We start from the raw sequence: 18,990 nt of genomic DNA on the forward strand, positions 1-18,990 counted from the left end.
TTAACTTGAAATGGATTAGTTGCAGACTGTGTACACCCCCGTTCCCTGTACGTTAATCACCATACTTACTGATCCCCTACGAGTTCAAATCCCTGAAACAAGCATGAAAAAAACAATACGAGAAGGACCCAAATTTCTTACTCCTCAGGGATGGTTTTCAGTAGTCGGACAATAAGCATACTTTCAGAGTCTGGAACTCCATAAAATTGTTTTGGAGGATGCCCCCAGCTGTGTCACGCCCATTTCGTTTTGCATCTGAAAACAGTACAATTTCCCAACTAGAACTAGTTCAGCGCGGCAAAACCCAGAGCTGGACAAGGGCGGGTCTCGAAGCTGCGGCGCTGGACGCGGGGAGCAGGCTGGTCCTCTCCTTTCGCCGGCCTCTGGGTTTGAGGCCCCGAGGTCAGCTCCGCTCTCGGCTCCGCGCCCGGCGCGGGTGCGAGCCACCAACTTCGGGCCAATCAGCGCGCGGCGTCTCTGAGACCGCAGCGCCCCGGCCCGCGCCCCCCGCGCCCCCGCGGCAGCAATGGCAGCAGCGGCCGCGGCGGCTCCGGGCTGAGCCAGACCCGGGACTAGGAGGGGCTGAGCCGCGGGGGATCCTGGAATCGGCGGGGAGGTGGGGATTCTGGGAGGAAAACTCCATTTCCTCCTTCCCTGCCGGCCTCTCCCCTCCACCCAGCACCCCAAATTTCGATGTGTCTCCTCCCGGGCGCAGAGCGCTGGTGCTGAGCGAGGCGGCGGCGGCCGCGGCCGGGAAAATGCTGGGCATGTACGTGCCGGACAGGTTCTCCCTGAAGTCCTCCCGGGTTCAGGACGGGATGGGGCTCTACACGGCCCGCAGAGTGAGAAAGGTGGGTGACCCGGCGGCAGCCTGCGCGCCCCTGCTCCTGCCGCGCTCTGTGCGCCTCCCGGGGTCGCCCCTCCTCAGGGCTGGGGGCTCTGCGGGCGTCCCTGCCGTCGCCCCTAGCCGGGGCCGACCGGGACCCCCGCGGGAAGGCCGGGGCCGACGGGGCGGCCTTCGCCTGCCGCGTCTCCCGAGCGGGCAGCGCCACGTAAGTGCCTGCGGGGCGCGCTCTGCTCCCGGTCGGTCCAGGGGCGGAACTGCCGCGGGCCGCCCTGCACCAAGAGGTCTTTCCTTTCCCCTGCAGGAAGTGAGTCCGGATGGAGCCTCCCTCTTCCTCGGTGCTGGGAGCGAGCTGCGTCTTTGCGTTGGCGGAGCCGCGCGTGGGCGGGTGTCTTCACAGGCGCGCACGCAGCCCCGCCGCAGCCTTTCTTCCTTTAGGGTGATTGGAAATGTGGTCGTAAGCGCCTCGCTCTCGCTATAGGTTTTGGGAGGGGGTCATCCCGAGCGAAGCTCAAAACAGGTTTTGGAATCTCATTCACACACTCAGAAGTTCTTTCCTTGCTTCCAAAATGTGTTGTGTGTATTCTGGGAGGTGACAACTCGATAATCGTAGAATCTTTGATCTTTTTTTCTCTGCCTTTGCATTTTCTCTGACTAGATCTCTCTTTCCAGAAGTTTAGAGACAAATGAGCAAGGCAGGCATGTTACGCTATGCATGGGGGAACGGCCTGGAAATGTTGGATGTTGAAAACAAAGGCCTAGGAGGAGAGATAACTGGAAAATTCCAAGCCTTTGGATTTGATGAGACACGTGTTACAGCCGTTTCACAGGATGTGTAAAATCTGGAACCACAAAGCCAGTGGTAAAATGCCCAGGGTAACGAGAGCCACCGTTTATTGAGCAGATACTTTGTGCCAGGGCCACTTTCTGGAACTTTATCTACATTAGTAACGTCATCAGCACAGCTCCCTTGAGAACAGTATTAATCCTCATGTAAGAGACAAAAAAACCAGAAGTAATGCACAGTTAAATTTCGTGCAGAGGCTTCAAACCCATGGCTTCTAGGTCCAAAGCTCATGTTCTTTCCAGATCTATCCCTACCAAGTTCACACTCGCACCGAAGAGATACTTTGAAAACGAGGTTTGGGTAAGAACAGGCTTGTTTAGGAAAGGTATGCTAGCAAGAGGGTCACAGAATGCACCCAGAGACACCAGGATGCCTTTCATCTGAGTATAAATCAGAAAGGGGGAAGAAAGGTAGATCAGTGCTTCAGAGGGCTTCCTTGACAACATGACCTATAAGCATCTCCCAGGATAAAACTGGAAGAAGCCAACCCCATACTTACTTTTTCAAATGGGAGTTTGGAAGAATGCTCAAAGGTGAAAACCAGGAGTAAACACTTTATCTGAATTTGAGATGAACTGAATAGATGTTTTTGTCAAATAGGTAAATGTCAACATCCACATTCGTTCAAAGCAGAAGTTGAAATTCTGCTTTTAATCCTTTCTCACGGCATCTAGAAAATTCCCAAATGTATTTTTCATGAAAGTCTCAGGCCTAAATTTAATTACTTAAAAATAAACACAATTCTTAAACATTATTTTGTTTATTGTTATTAATAGTTATAAATTAAAAAGTTATACAAATAATTAGAATTATTACATAATCCCTATATTGTGTCTTATATTACTATTTAGGCTTTAGAAACAGCTGGCCAATGTACTTTCTTTTGATATTTTTATAAATTCCAACTTATTTTTCCATGTATTTAGTTATTTGGACATTTTTTTATTATTTTTGAATATAGAATGAACAGCTTCCCAAATCACCATATGTTAGTCTTATTATTGCAGTACTAAATAGACACTTATCTTTTCCTGGCTCTTACAATTTCAACATGTAAAACACAGAGTTTTTCATCCCGATCACATCTAGAATGCATATCTATATTTCAAGTGAATATGCAGATGTTTGCATTGAATTCAGATGTCCTACTATTAGTGACATAATTTAGTTATGATCACAAGATACTCAATCAAAAGGTCATCAATCATGGACAGGTTCACTGATGCCAGAAATAACCCTGAATTAGTTTTCAGTTCCTTTGCCTTCCAAAGGCTGAGGACGAAGCTCACGCTGAATAGCAGATTTTAGCTGAATGGTAAAGTCAAAGCTGAATGTCCTCACCTGTTTGTGTGTAGTTTCTTGATTATTAAATATTTTCCAAGTTACCTTTAATGGGCCTTCTGGCCATAAATCAAGGATCAAGGGGTCTGAGAAGACTGTATTTCAGCAAAGACCTTAAACTTTTCATATTCTCTATTCTGAATAAGTTTTAGAATATATCACTTTATATGTTACAAATAGCAAATTTTTGTCACACGTTTATAACACACATGCTTGTATAACACTTCTGTTTCAATAAAAACAAACACACACACACAAAAAAACCAATTGCAGGGCATCTGGGTGGTGTCCAACTTCGGCTCAGGTCACTATCTCCTGGTCCATGGGTTCGAGCCCAGCGTTGGGCTCACAGCTCAGGGCCTGGAGCTTGCTTCAGATTCTGTGTTTCCTATCTCTCTCTCTCTCTGTCTCTCTCTGTCTCTGTCTCTCTCTCTCTCTGCCCCTCCCCTGCTTGTGCTGTCTCTCAAAAATAAATAAATAAATAAATAAATAAATAAATAAATGAAAGGAAGAAAGAAAGAAAGAAAAACAACAATTGCAACTAAAGCCATCTATTGATTTCAAATTCATAGAAGCTAATCCAGACTGGTACTGACATTGTGGGATCTTTCTAGAGACTCCACTCCCTCTACATTCATCAGGTCAATTTGATTTTTTCTTAACAATGGGACCCCTTAATCCTTTTTTAGGTCCACTCCTTTTTGTGCAGTGTTTGCCAGAGTGAGTTCCCTGCAATAGAATCACCTGATGCCTGGCCCCACCTTAGCCCTGTTAGGTTTTTCCTTGGCAATAATCTATTTTTGCAGGCCTGAGCTTGTGCTGTCTCACAAGCTCTCTCTCTCTTTCTCTCTTTCTGTAGAAAATTTTCATAGTGAGAATAAGATGAAAAGGAAAGGACTTCCTTTCCTTTTCTTGCCATTATGGAAATTAGAGGTTGGATGAAGAGAAGGTCCTTTCGTAGCTGTTTCTATGTAAGCCATGAATTGTTCTTGTAGAAAGAATGGATGAGACTATTGGAAAGCCCTTGAGTAGAAAAAGGAGACCTGAGTTCATTCAAAGTTATACATATTGCAATTTGCTAATAATTACAATAAAGGTGGACACTTCTGGGGTGCCTGGGTGGCCCAGTCGGTTAAACACCCAACTTCGGCTCAGGTCATGATCTCCTGTTAGGGAGTTTGAGTCTGCATCAGGCTCTGTGCTGACAGCTCAGAGCCTGGAGCCTGCTTTGGTTTCTGTGTCTCCCTCTGTCTCTGCCCCTCCCCTGCTCATGCTCTTTCTCTCTTTGTCAAAAATAAAATAAGCATTAAAAAAAAAAATTATAAAAAAAATTGAAACAGTCCTTTAAGGGCTAGACCTTGTGACAGGCCATATTGCAGACAAAGGAGTTGTTTATTTTTTTTGTTTTTTGTTTTTTAAGTTTATTTTGAGAGAGACAGAGACAGCATGAGTGGGGGCGGGGCGGGGGGAATCCCAAGCAGGATCTGCACTGTCATTGGGGAGCCCAGTGCAGGGCTCTAACTCAGGAAACTGTGAGATCATGACGGGAGCCGAAACCAAGAGTTGGACGCTTAACCAACTGAGCCACACAGGTGCCCCATAGGAGTTGTTTAAATATTTCCATTGAAGGGCCACCTTACACAGAGGAGACTGTTGGGTCGGCAGCCTGAAAGTGTCACACACAAGCACACAGTATGAATTCTGGGTTTTCTGTTACTGTGTACTTGTGTATGCTATCCCATTTTATTGTACAACAGTCTTTGAAGGTTTATTATTATCCCCAGTTACAGATTGCACACTTGGTGGATAATTACTTTTTGTCAAAATGTTTGCAATTGTCCTTATGCTGACGTTTAACTTTTTCTTCTTTCCAGTTCATTCTTCACTAGCAGGCTAAAACTTTACCAGGTTAGATATGTAGTTATTTTCCTTTATATCTAGAAGCCCTGTAACCTGCATAAGCGTAGTGTAGTTGAACTGGGCTGATATTTTTAAAAACAACCAAAGATTAACAGGAAGGCTGAGGAAAGCTGAAAAGGAAATAACTAAATATAAATGAAATAAAATGTCTCTCCCAGATTTCTGGTCCCCTAATTCCAGTAGAAGCAGTAAATAGCATTGCCGACACCTGTCTACACACCAGCAACTGAATTGACCCCCCTGGGAAGCTCTGTTCCTTGCTCCCTTCCTTCTCAATCTTGTGCTTTCTTGCCCAAGTGGCTCCTGAGTGCCATCCTGTGTCCGTGAACCCTAGGGCAGTGTCCCACTATACTTTGCCTTTCTCACGAACAAACACGGGTTCCTAGTTCAAACTTCGTCAGATACTGTAGGATTTTATACACAACTACTTTTCTGGACAAAACTTATTGGCAGCGCTGGGGTATGCGTTTCTTGTTACTGCTGTAACAAATTATCACAAATTTAGTGGCTTAAAGCAATATAAGTTTATTATCTTATGGTTCTGGAGAATATAAATCTAAAATGAACAGACAGAGTGGTTCCTTCTGGAGTCTCTCGAGTCTGCCTCCTTTTGCAGTTTTCTGGAGGCTGCCCACATTCCTTTGCTCATTCCTTTGCTCTATATCTTTCCAACCTCTGCTTTTGTGGTCACATTTCCTTCTCTTACTCTGACCCTCCTGGCTTCTCTTATAAGGACCCTTGTGGTTGGATTGGGCTGACCCAGGTAGTCCAGGATAATCTCCCCATCTCAGGATCCCTAATGTAATTACATCTGCACAGTCTCTTCTATCAGGTAAGGTAAAGGTAGCATACAGATTCTGGGAATTAGGATGTAAATATTTTTGGTGGGCCATTACTATCTTACCTGGGCCCCAAATTATAATTCTTGGCCTGGATTCTGTGGAACGTGTTATGATAACTAACTGGGGTGAGTTGTTCCCCACATACTGATCCTGATAAAATGTATTCATTGCAGATCTACCATGTTGATGAATATAATGCCTTGTTTTCAGTATTGATTCTGGTGAGATCTTCAGAGTTGTCATGCAATAAAACCTGAATGAGTGGTTCCCTTACAAAAAGGAGGAAAAAGTATGTTCGTGGGAAGTAGAAAAAGAACTTCAGAAGTAATCTAATGTGCACATTCTTATTTTACAAATGATGACACCAGAGCCCAGAGAAGCTTCACATGGAGTCTTGCGGCTAACAGCTGCCTCTCAAGCTCCCATGTCTTCCATGATACCAGCGCCCTCTCTTTCAAACCAAGGCAAACACTTTGGTTCTTTTTGAGGGATTTGCAGTAGAGACATTTAATGAGTCAAATCCCAGTGAAAAATACCTGAAGTAAAGTTCAAATCTGAGTTTATGAAAGTTAAGATAAGCTAAAAAACAAAAACAAAAACAAAAAAATACGTTGTATAGGGTTAGAAAACCATATGGGAAAGAGGTACCCCGAAAAGTAAAGTAAGGGGGCACCTGGGTGGTTCAGTTGGTTAAGTGTCCGACTTTGGCTCAGGTCATGATCTCGTGGTTTGTGGGTTCAAGCCCCACGCTGAACTCTGTACTGACAGCTCAGAACCTGGAGCCTTTTTCAGATTATGTGTGTCCCCCTCTCTCTGCCCCTCCCCTGCTCGCACTCTCTGTCCCTGTCTCTCAATAATAAATAAACATTAAAAAAAAAAAAAAAAAGAAAAGTAAGTAAAAGCATAGAGGAACAATCACCATGCATAAATGTTAATATAAGGAGATGAGATTTTGTGGAATAAAGTCTTTTGTTGATCAGCTTGGAAGGTGAATCTCATGAAGAAACAATGGATCTTTATGCTAGAGCTAGAATTCTGCCAGTGAACGTTTGCTTATATTTCCTGGTGGCTGATGATAACTAACCTGGAAACATAATCAGAGGAAAAATCATCACCATTGATGCCTGCCATATGTGCTATCTCTTTTTTCTGTTTACACATTTATACTCTAGGATAGAGACTCAAAGCAGCTTTGTATATCCTGGTGTTGTTATAGATTTTAAAGTATATAACTAATCCACTTAAACGGATGTTTTCTCTGAAACTTCGTATTTTGTTTTTTGTGTGTGTGATAATAATAGCTGTGGTTAATTTTTTCAACAAATATTTATTGAGCACCTGAAATTGTTAGGCACTCACTGGGCTAGTTGCTGGTGACAGAAAGGTGAATGACAGAGACAGTAGTCACTGAATGCATCACACAGTTCATATTCAAGTCCTACCAGAAGCCTGCAAGGTTTATCCTGCCGTTGTTATCCTTGTTTTATCGATGAGGGGGCTGATTTTGAGGAAAGTTATATTAATAATAAGTGGATTAATCAATTTGAACTCAGATAATTCCATATATCCTTTTTACTGAAAAAAATTTTTTTTTGCTCTATACTGATAAAGTGCTGTGTCCATGCTCATATACGACCATCCAGACACACATCTACCCATATAGTTTAACAAAATTATTTCACAAAAATGAGAAAAAGAGTAAACTCATTTCATCATCCAGCATTTCTCATTCAACAGTATTTAATGGAAATCCCTTCAAGTAATCTACTTTGGCTGTAATTTATTATTTTAATATTTATTTATTTATGTATGTATTTATTTACTAATGTTTTATTTATTTTGAGAGAGAGAGAGAGCGGTGGAAGGGCAGACAGAGAAAGAGAGAGAATCCCAAGTAGACTCTGCACTGTCAGTGCAGAACCTGATGCAGAGCTCAAACTCGTGAACCATGAGATCATGACCTGAGCTGAAACCAAGTGTCGGATGCTTAACCGACTGAGCCACCCACGTGCCCCTGTAATTGATTATTTTTAATGACTGAATATATTTTATGCTGTCAGTGTGCCACAATTTCCACTTATTCGGGTCTGTTTTTATTTATTTATTTATTTTAACGTTTATTTATTTTTAACAGAGAGAGACAGAGCATGAATGGGGGAGGGTCAGAGAGAGGGAGACACAGAATCTGAAACAGGCTCCAGGCTCTGAGCTGTCAGCACAGAGCCCGATGTGGGGCTCGAACTCATGGACCATGAGATCATGACCTGAGCCGAAGTCGGCCGCTTAACCGACTGAGCCACCCAGGCACCCCTATTCGGGTCTGTTTTACATAGTTATTCAAGATATATCTTCTTCACCAAAATCTGTCATGTGAATTCAGTAGTGAACAAAATAGAGATTCTGTCTGTTGTGGAGCTTGCATTCTAGTGAGAAGAGACAGAAACTAAACAATGAACATATTAGATAAATTTTATACTCTGTTAAAATGTGGTAAGTGCTAAGGAAAAAAGAAAAAGTAGAGCCAGGTATCGATAACTTGGCAGAGTACATGGATGTGGGTGTGGGGATGTTGTTATAAATACGTGGTCCAGTTAGTGCTCACTAGGCAAGGGAGGTTTGGGCAGTGACTTACAGGATGGCATATTTCTAGGAGACAAGCATTCTAGAAAGCAGCGAGAGCAAAGGTCCTAAGATGAGTGTTTGCTTGTTGTGTCCCAGGACAAGGAGGCCAATGAGGCTGGAAGGGAGTGAGTTGGGGCTGAGTACTAGGGGAGGAGGTCAGTTAATGAAGGGAAGCCTACTAAGGGCCACATTTCTTTCTTTCAAGACATTGCAAAGGTGTCTACTTTTCTTTGAGTCAAATGGGGAACCACTGCATGGTTTTGACATGATTTGACTTGAGTTTATCAAGGGTCCTTCTGAGAATGACTGGCCACAGGGCAAGTGTGCAGCTTAGAAGACTTGTTAGGATTCTTTTGCAGTGATCCAGGTGAGAGATGATGGTGGCTTAGACCAACATGGTGGCAATGCTGGTAGTGTAGTTTGAAGATAGCAGTGACAGAGTATGCTGGTGGAATCAGGGTGAAAGAAAGGGAAAGATCTGAAGATGATTCCAAGGATTTTAGTGTGAGAAATTGGAAGGGTTGTATTGTCAGCCAACAACTGAGGTGGGGAAGATTGTGGGTGGAGCAGGTTTGAAGGGGGAGGATCAGGAACTCAAGTTGTTTATTTTATAAATGTTTATTCATTTTTGAGAAGGAGAGAGAATGAGTGCACACCTGTGCGTGTGTGCTCGCAAGTTGGGGAGGGGCAGAGAGAGAGGAGGACAGGGGACCTGAAGTGGGCTTCCGCACTGACAGCAGCCCGATGTGGGGCTCGACCTCATGAACCAAGAGATCACGACCTGAGCCAAGTCGGATGCTCAACTGACCGACCAAGCCACCAAGGTGCCTCTATTTATTTATTTTTGAGAGAAGAGAGAGCGTGAACAGGGGAGGAACAGAGAGAGAGGGAGAGAGAAAAATCCCAAGCTCTTTGCTGAGAGTGCAGAGCCTGATGTGGGGCTCTAATTGAAGATCTGTGAGATCATGACCTGGGCCAAAATCAAGTCAGACGCTTAACCGATTGAGCCAACCAGGCACCCCAAAGGCCTGTTGATTTTGAGGTTTCTGTTAGACAACAGGGAGAGATGTCAAAGAGGTGGTGAGATACAGTTGTTGTACCTGCATATCCTCCTTCCCATCCTTTATGCCACTATTTTCAGCTATTTTATTTTATTCTATAAACCTTACATTTCTGCTATATTCCCTTTTGATCATCAGTTGACTTTTAGAGCAATTAAAAATCAGAAAAGTTGTCTTTATTATATATTTTTAACATTCTGGAGCTCTTAATTTCTTTGCTTTTAACTAAGTTACTGTCTGGGATCATATTCCTCATGCCTGAACCATATTCTTTGAATATTTCTAGTAGCATAAGTTGCTGCCAATGAATTTCTCCAGCTTTTGCATGTCTGAAAGAGTATTTTGCTATGTTCTTCAGGTTGACAGCCCCCCACCCCCCACTACATTATGGATGTTGGTTGTTTTTGTTTGTTTCTTTTTTTTTTTTGGCTTACGTAGTTTCCGACAAAAAGTCTGCTGTAAGTCTTACATTCTGTACATAATATCTTTTTCTTCTGTCTACATTCAAGATTTTTCTACTTTTCTTTGAATTTTAGAAATTTAAATATGTGTCTTTGATTAAAAAAACTTGGTTTTATGTGTGGTTTGATGTCTTTTATTATTTTTTGAACATCCTTGGACATTATCTCTTCACATTTTATTTCTGGTATAATCTTTCCTCTGGGTCTCCAATTACATGTGTGTCAGACCATTTCATAGAATAGTATGTCACAGCCTTTATATGCTTTGTTCTGCTTTTTCTATGCTTTTTTTTCTTTTTTACTTTGTGTTTTAGTTTAGTTTAGTTTTCTTTTTCCTTATCTTCAAGTTTATTGATTCTTTTCTCAGCTGTGCCAAGTTTCCTAGTGAGTCTGTCAAAGGAATTCATCTTTGATATTGTGATTCCTATTTCTAGTATTTCCACTGGACTCTCCATTTTATAGTTGACATCTTCCCTATATTCATGCATGTCAACTGCCTTTTCTATTAGGTTATTTTTTATTATTTTTTAGTTCATTTATTTATTTATTTTGACAGAGAGAGAGAGCAAGCATCAGCGGGGAGGGGTCAGAGAGAGAGAATCCTAAGTAGGCCCCTCACTGTCAGCTCAGAGCCTGATGCTGGGCTCAAACTCACAAACCATGAGATCATGATCTGAGCCAAAATCAAGAGTTCGTATACTTAACTGACTGAGCCACCCAGGCACCCCTCCAGTAGATTCTTTTACAAAGTAGACATAGTTATTGTTAAAGTCCTTATCTGATAAGTCCAACATCTGTGTCATCTCTGAATCTGGTTCCATTGCTTGCTTTGTTTCTGAACAATGTTTTTTTTTCTCCTTGCTTTTTTGTATGTCATAGTTTTGATTGAATGCCAGCATCATGTGTGAAACGATCAAGAGTGCAGTAAATAGCATTTATGCTATTTACACCTCTTTTTTTTTTTTTTTTTTTTTTTTTTTTTTTTGGTCAGTCTGGGGATTTGGATCAATCTAGTTAGGAGCTAAAATGGGTTTGCATTATTTTGTTGCTGTTGTTACCTTCAATATATCACAGGCTTTAGATCCTTCTAGAGTTATCTTGTACTGGGGGTGGCTAGAGTGCTCAAGGTTTTTCTCAGTGTTTCTGTTCTACTCTCAGCGCTCTCTCTCTCTCTCTCTCTCTCTCTCTTTTTGTTAAATGTTCTTGTTTTTATTTTTGATAGAGAGAGAGAGCGCACATGAGTGAGTGGGGAAGGGGCAGAGAGAAAGGGAGACACAGAATCTGAAGCAGGTCCCAGGCTCCTAGCTGTCAGCCCTGAGCCTGTGGCAGGGCTCAAACCCACAATCCGTGAGATCATGATCTGAGCCGAAGTCGGATGCCTAGTTGAATGAGCCACCCAGGTGCCCCAACTCTCAGCTCTCTTTTGTCCTTGAATGCCTGAACCATAGAGGGTTTTCACCATGCTGCCTTGCTCTTCCCCTTCTATCAGTAGTAGATCGCTATGTATTGTTTTTTGAGATTCTCTATCTTGGTCCAGCTTCATTCTTATCCAGGGTTTATCAGTCTGAGCCCTGGGAGTTGTGTCTTCTCAGCATTCCTACCTCTTCTCCATAGGAGCCAAACTTTTGCCTTGTTTTAGCTTGGTGTTTTGCTGGGAGAGTGTTTCTTGTCCCTTCCACAAAGGTAGGAGTCCTCTGATGGTTGTGGTATAAGTTCCTGAGCCTGCATTACTTCCTGCCCTTCTTCTAGCAGCAGTGGATCTTTATTTGTGTCCTAGAGGTGACAGTGTGCTGCTTCCCTTGCTGTGCCTAAAGGCTTTTCCTTATGTGGAAGAAAGGGCAGGGCAGGAGGTGTGGAGTGTTGTGTCATTCTTGTAGCGTATGCTGTTCCGCTCCTGCATGCTTGCATCCCTGAGGGAGACTGTTCTCCTGTCTGTCCCCCAATCTTTCTTGTATGGGAGATCTTTGGAGAAGACTCTGCACGTGTGTGTGAACTCCGCTTACGTCTGGGGCTTCCACTGGTTCTGTAAGGGCAGGCTGTCTCACATGTACCTTTAGCTGTTAAAGCGTTAGTTGATTTTTTACCTGCTTGTGTGGTGACTGGCGGCTGTGCATTCTGTGATCTGTGGCAGCAGCTAAGCCAGTGCTCTCCTCAAGAAAAGTTAGGATTTTGTGGTTTATTGGCCTTTCGGATTGGTAGGGTAGGAGGGATACCCTTTTCAAATCCTTGGTGGATATTTAAGTTTTAAAATTAATGGCATTTAAAAATATTCTTACTTATTATCTTTATTACTTAATAAATCTGTCCAGTATTGAAGGAGAGGTTTTAAAATCTCCCACTCTAGTTCTTCATGCACACACACACACACACACATATATATATGCTATATGTATTATATAATATATATGTATTTTGGTGAAAAGTTAGTTAAGTTTTTTAATTATTTTTTAAAAATATACATAACCTAAAACTGGCCATTTTAATCATTTTTTATTGAAATATAATTAACATACAATGTTATATTAGTTTTAGGTATACAGCATACTGATTCAACAATTCTGTACATGACTTACTACTCACCACGATAAATATAGTCACTACCACTGTGCAACTTTACTATAATATTATTGACTATATTCCCCATGCTGTACTTTTTATCTCCATGACTTATTTTATAACTGGAAGTTTGTGAATTTTTAGTATTTTTAAACTTCTGTTTTCTCCCTGTTAGATCTTCTTCATGAATGTATTTTTTATTACTATATAATGTTCTGCTTTATTCTGTTTAGTGCATTCAGCCATTAATTTAATTCTTGTCTGATATTGACACTATTGCCTTTCTTTGTCTACCCGTTTAAAGTCATTTTTTTTATCATTTTGTTTTATCTTTTGTAATCACATGTAGCTAGATTATATTTCATAATGCAATATTACAATCTCTCATTTAATGAGGAATTTAATTCCTTCATATTTAGCATAATAGCTGATAGAACTGATTTCATTCTTGTTGTCTTTCTTTATTCTCATTACTTATTTTATATTGTTGTAACTTATTTTTAAATTTTCCTTATTTTGCGGTCTGTTCAAGTCACTGTTCGTTCCTTTCTTTCTTCTGATTACTATGTTAGTTATATTCTTTTTCATTAGTGATTTGCTTACTCTTTCCCTCTTTCACAATCAGATGGATATGATTTTTTTTGTCTGATGCCTAGAGCTCAACTATGTTTTCCCACAAAAACACACAATTTCTTCTACAAGATGTCCCATTTCCCCTTTCCTTCCCTCCGCCCATCGCCCACCTTCACCCCAGCAGCTTTTGGGATGCTTTTGCCTTCCTGCCATCCTTCCCCAACAGCCCTTAAGTTTGGATGAAATGGTGTGTTATTTAATAGAATTTCTTTTAAGAGTATATCCCCGTTGGTTGAAAAGTTGTTACTTAGAGCCTATATGATCTACACACTCTGTTAGTTGTTAATTTTGTGTGTATACACACCAGCTCCTCCTTTTCTTCTGCCATCTTCTTTTCTTTGCTCTGGTTCATTTGTTTAGTTAGAGACTTTTTTGTGATTCTTTTTCTCATCACCATGTGGATAATATGCTCTTTGAATCTGTGCATATCATCAGGTAGCTCTCCTTCCACCTGACTGTAAAGGACTTCCTGCTGGGTAGGTGATTTTCAGGTTATTGCATTTCTCTTTCAACTCATTCTCTAAACATATTTAGTTGGAAAATCGTGTTTCTTTTTTCACTCTTAAAAGTGTGTTTTGTTGTTGTTGTTGTTATTTTTTTTGAGTGCTCTACTTGAATGTCCTTAAATTCCCTTATGCAGTTAAGGTATTTCTCTTAATGATTCTGCCTCCTGTGGAAGTTCTATTTTACAGAGTATGGTTCTCATTTTTCTGCCTGATTGTTCTCTCTCAGGCAGCTGGGCCCCTTTGTTTAGGCAGTCTGCCTTGGTTGTTTTGTCAAAGCCTAAGACCGGTAATTAGAGAGCCCTCTGTGATGTCAGCCCTTCCCTATAGGCAAGGGGTCTCTGTCACCATGAGCCTGCCCGGGCAGATAGGTTGTCAGTTCCCTGTTCCTTTGCTCTCTTGTCTCCTTGGACTTTCCTGGACTGCTGAGCATGGAAAGACTGTGGGCTGTGGCCCCCTCCCCCATCTCTGACTTTCAAACGTTTCTCAGCATTCCCTAGTTTCCGGTCCTCAGCCCTCTTCTGCTGTTTTCCACTTTATTACTAAGTCCACTGGAGAGAATGTCTCACACCAGTATCTTGCCAGAGCCTAAGGCTTCACTTATGTCCCGTTGACTGTACATGCTAGTGGCAGTTGTTTTGCTCAAAAGATGAAAGTAGCTTAGGGTTGAGTTAAGGGGAAGGTGGTGCGTACAGGTCAGCACATACTCAGAATCTCTTCTTCCTCACAGTTCTCCTGCATTTCCCATTTCGTATTTATTTTATAAGGGACTCATTTCATAAAGAATGATTCTGTTATGTCTTGGGCACTGGTGTGTTTCTTTTCCTTGATATTCGCTATATCAGCTGAGAGTAATGGGGACAACTATAGGAATCTGAACCTTGGGGATTAAGTTCTCCCTATAATAAGAAGTTGGCACTTAGGCATTTACTGCTATCAGTTCAGTGGCTTAAAGTGTTGGGGTGGAAGTCTTTGTGTCCTCTTGGCCTCACAATGGCTGCTTTAGCCCCAGCTACCATGCTTTTATTATCAGTGGGGAGAGAGAAGAAGTAACCAAGGCCCAAGGGTATTCTTGCCAGCTGACTTAGCTCTCATTTAAGAGCCTTTGTGGTAGGTTCATACAATGATCTTTGCTTGCATATTGTTAGCTCTCTTCCCTATCTAAATGGGAAGCTGGTGAGTACAGTTTTTCTACCTATGTATATTAGTACCCTCAACAAAAGGTCAGCATTCTAGTACTAAGGAGTATGGATATAGCAAGGCAACTTGCCTCTGCTCAGTCACAGTGGGGAAAGAAGATTAGATATTTTTCATCCTGAACTTTTTAGAAACATACTGTGTTGAAGGCCTAATTGTACTATAAGAACAACACATGAACAGGAGTGTAACATGGAAATATAATTATGTTCTAAGTGGGGACCCTAGACTCCTTCTGTGAAAAATTATCATTATTTCACATGTGAGTGACTCAACTGCAGATTGATTCACTTTAATATAATTTATTTCATCAATATGTATATATTTTTTTATTCACTGAGGCATTTCAAAGTAAATTACAGACATTATGACAATTTTTTTTCCCTCAATATTTCTGTGGAGGACATTCTCCTAAATAGCAATAATATCATTTTAACATCCAGCAAAAATGACAGTAATTTCCTAATGTCATCTAATTCCAGCCCATACTCAAACTACTCCAGTTGTCTCCGAAGTGTTTTTATAGCTGTTTGTTTTGAACCAGGATCTAATCAGGGACCACCTATTACATTTGGTTAGGTCTTTCAAATCTTTTAACAGTCTCCCTTTTCCCATTCCCCTTTCTGAAGAAATTAGGCTAATTGTAGAGTATCTCACAGTCCGAATTTATCTGATTGTTTTCCCAGGACTTTATTTAATGTGTTTCTCTATCTTCTGTATTTCTTTGAGTCTGGAAGCGGGGTATAGATTATTTTACCTTTTTTTTTGTTTTGTTTTGTTTTGTTAAATGAAGTGACATATTAAATGCTTTTCTCTATCCTCAGGATACTTTTGACATTGTAGTAAATAGTGCCGTTTTAAGCAGTGGGAATTGCACGAAGTGTCTTACCTCCCTCTCATCTGTGTTTTAACCGCGTGCTTTCTTCCTAGGAAGCACAGATCTTCCCAGGTGCTGGGTGAGAGACAGGGCAAGGGGGAAGAGGTCTGGGTGTGTTCCCTTGCCCTTTTGCCCTTGGAGGTGCCTGGAGAATTCAGCAAACACCCCTCTTACATTCCTATGGCGGACACTGGGGAATGAAGGGCTAGGTTGGTTTACTAAAGACTGCATTTTGGCAGGGGGTGTATAATGTCTGGTTTTCCCACTGTTAGTAATGCCAACACTGCTAGTAATTTTTCCATTTAAAGGGACTTGTGCTTAATAACTAATCTGTGAGCTGACACTGTATACGTACCTATTTCACTATCAACCTTTTACCTAATGGTCTTAGCCATTATCCATTGATAATCCTTGCCTGAATCAGTTACGTTATTAGAAATTTAAAAATGGTGATTCATTCAAATAAACAGTTCTCCTTTATTTATAAATTATCATTCCTCTGTAAAGAAGAGCTTTCCCTCATTATTTGCTGTTATCTGGTTGTCATGAACTAGGGTATTATTGAAAAGGTAGGACAAAATGTTAGTTCTTTCTCTCTATTAATTTTAACAAGTTGTTACCCTCTAATGAAGGCAAACAAGGTTTAATTTTCTCAGACAGTCATTAAGAATTTACCAATGTGTTTTAATCAGTTACACTTTGGTTCTCTTTGATTCTCAAATTGTTCTCTTTGATTCTCAGATTTGGTCTTTGGAGGCTGCTCTTTCTAGTAGAATTCAAGACCTGGAAGGAATCTTAGAAATCAGCTACCCCAAATCCCTAAGTTTTATAAGTGAGGAAACTGAAGTTCAGAAGTTTGTGACATCCTATTTTTTTTTTAATGTTTATTTTTGAGACAGAGAGAGACAGAGCATGAATGGGGGAGGGTCAGAGAGAGGGAGACACAGAATCTGAAGCAGGCTCCAGCCTCTGAGCTATCAGCACAGAGCCTGATGTGGGGTTCGAACTCACGGAGTGTGAGATCTGACCTGAGCCGAAGTCAGATGCTTACCCGAGGAGCCACCCAGGCGCCCCTGTGACATCCTATTTTAATGGCAGAGCAGGGATTAGGATTGGGATCTCTTGAAGTCTCAGCTACTGCTTTTCCCACTGTTCTAAGAGAGATACTTGCAGTAAATCTTGCTTTCAACTTCTTACTAATACAAGCAAAATGAGAAGAAATAGCCCATATTCGTAATCATACATTTTTTTGTCTATTAAAAGTTATTGTTGGAGCTTCTAGGTGGCTCAGTCGGTTAAGCGTCCGACTTTGGCTCAGGTCATGATCTCACAGTTCGTGAATTCAAGCCCTGAGTCAGGCTGTGTGCTGACAGCTCAGAGCCTGGAGCCTGCTTCTGATTCTGTGTCTCCCTCTCTCTCTACCCCTACCCCACTCATACTCTGACTCTCTCTCTCTCTCAAAATAAGTAAACATAAAAAAAAAAAATTAAAAAAAAGTTATTGTCTAGTCCAGTGGGTGGCAAATTGAATAGATTAATTATCTGCTTTATTTAGAAGCAACAAAGAAGCACCACTGTAGGCTGGGCATTGGACCAGTCTGAGAGGTGAGTTTGCCTTGGAAAGTTTGCTGTCTACAGGTTGAATTTGTCTTGCAGTCACATTTTATTTGATCTTCAGAGTTTTGAAAACTTGGAATTCATTTCCAGCATAGAAAAGTAGTCATTTCATGTATGCATTTGAGTTGTCAGCTTCTCTAAAAAATTTGCGGATACTTAGCAACATTAGGTTCCTGTTGTGATATAGCAACACTCAGTTGGAGTGGAAAAGCTTACGTGGGCATGCCCTTCCAGCTTGCCTCCAAATCACTTCCCAATGTGTCCTTTACATTTTTGTTGTTGGATGTCTGATGTTCTGCTGCTTTCCTGCCTGACCTTGTAAGCATTGGAGATAGTGACCCCTGAAAGAGCTTGAAGTGAAGAATTCTAGGAAAAGTCTTGCAATGAAGGTAACATCAGTAACGTAGGCATACGTGTACAGCAAGAAAATGGGGGAGCTGACAGTTTTCCTTTTGCTAATGAGATCTTCAGGAGCTTAATCACAGAGAGTAAAACCAGTGATGACAAGAAGTCGGCTCAAAAATTTTGAAATTCTCAAGAAGATAGTTTGAAATATTGCTTTCCTTCCTGTCATTAGTTATGAATCCCACATATGTATATATATGCATATGTATATATAATTTGTATTATAATGAATCATATGAAAAATTTTCACTTCACGGGTTGAAAATGGTCAAATATTGGCAATTTCATGTGGTTCAACTAAAAGAAAAGTAATCACATATATATGGGGTGTGTACCCCAAATCGTCCTTTCACAGGTGTGTTTTACCCAAGCAGGTTTGAAGCCCACTGAGGTAGAAGAGGCTTACTCTTAGGTTAGAATTCCCATGGGAAATGGTTAGCAAATAAAGCAGGGTATGCAATAAAATTATAATTATGAGAAAGTGCTGTTTGCATAGTAGAAACAACAAGGAACACGGAGTTAGAGAAGGGGTGGATAGCAGTTGCTAAGACCCTTAGGGGAAAGCTTCAGAGTTGAGAGAGGTAGTCTAGTAAGTACAAAATTTTCATCTAAAGTCAAATATAAATTGTTTTAATTATCTGCAGTGTTTCATACCACAAGTACTATGGATAATTAAGAGTTGGCTATTTACAGGAATCTCATATGATCTTGGGGCACCTGGGTGGCTCAGTTGGTTGACGCTTCGACTCTTGATTTCAACTCAGGTCATGATCCCAGGATCATGGGATTGAGCCCCATGTTGGGCGCTGTACTGAGCATGAAGCCTGCTTGGGATTCTCTCTCTCTCTCTTTCTCTATTTCTCTCTCTGTTTCTCTCCCCTGCTTGCATGTGTGCTCTCTCTCTCTAAAATAAAAAACAAAAAGAGTTGGCTATTTACATTTTTGTAATCTTTTTTAAAAAAAGTTTTTTTTTTACATTTATTTATTTTTGAGAGAGAGACAGAGCGTGAGCGGGGGAGGGGCAGAGAGAGAAGGAGACACAGAATCTGAAGCAGGCTTCAGGCTCTGAGAGAGCTGTCAGCACAGAGCCTGACATGGGGCTCGAACCCACAAACCGTGAGTTCATGACCTGAGCCAAAGTCAGATGCTTAACCGACTCAGCCACCCAGATGCCGCTACATTTTTGTAATCTTTCAGCTATAGAAACTCAGGTTTATTTGATCGGATCATGCTAACATACTCACGGCATACTTACAAATTTACCT

The 18,990-nt window shown here is 41.3% G+C and overlaps 1 protein-coding gene across 5 annotated transcripts in view; it reads left to right on the top strand.

Annotated features, from left to right (window-relative positions):
- Positions 1–354: 354 nt before the first annotated feature.
- PRDM5 (PR/SET domain 5) overlaps positions 355–18,990 on the top strand; it is a 209,377-nt gene continuing 190,741 nt past the window's right edge. For 2 of the 5 annotated variants that reach the window (XR_005790181.1, XM_040474755.1), the window contains exon 1: positions 355–851. Coding sequence is in view for 4 of the 5 variants with exons in the window: in XM_040474755.1 (XP_040330689.1) it covers positions 759–851 (93 nt within the window). In the remaining variant the exon portion in view is untranslated. The remainder of the gene's footprint in view (positions 852–18,990) is intronic. The other 3 variants (XM_040474762.1, XM_040474777.1, XM_040474746.1) reach the window with 2 other exon arrangements.

The sequence above is a fragment of the Herpailurus yagouaroundi genome, unplaced genomic scaffold (assembly GCF_014898765.1).
Source record: "Herpailurus yagouaroundi ecotype Mexico unplaced genomic scaffold, PumYag 28, whole genome shotgun sequence".
NCBI lineage: Eukaryota > Metazoa > Chordata > Mammalia > Carnivora > Felidae > Herpailurus > Herpailurus yagouaroundi.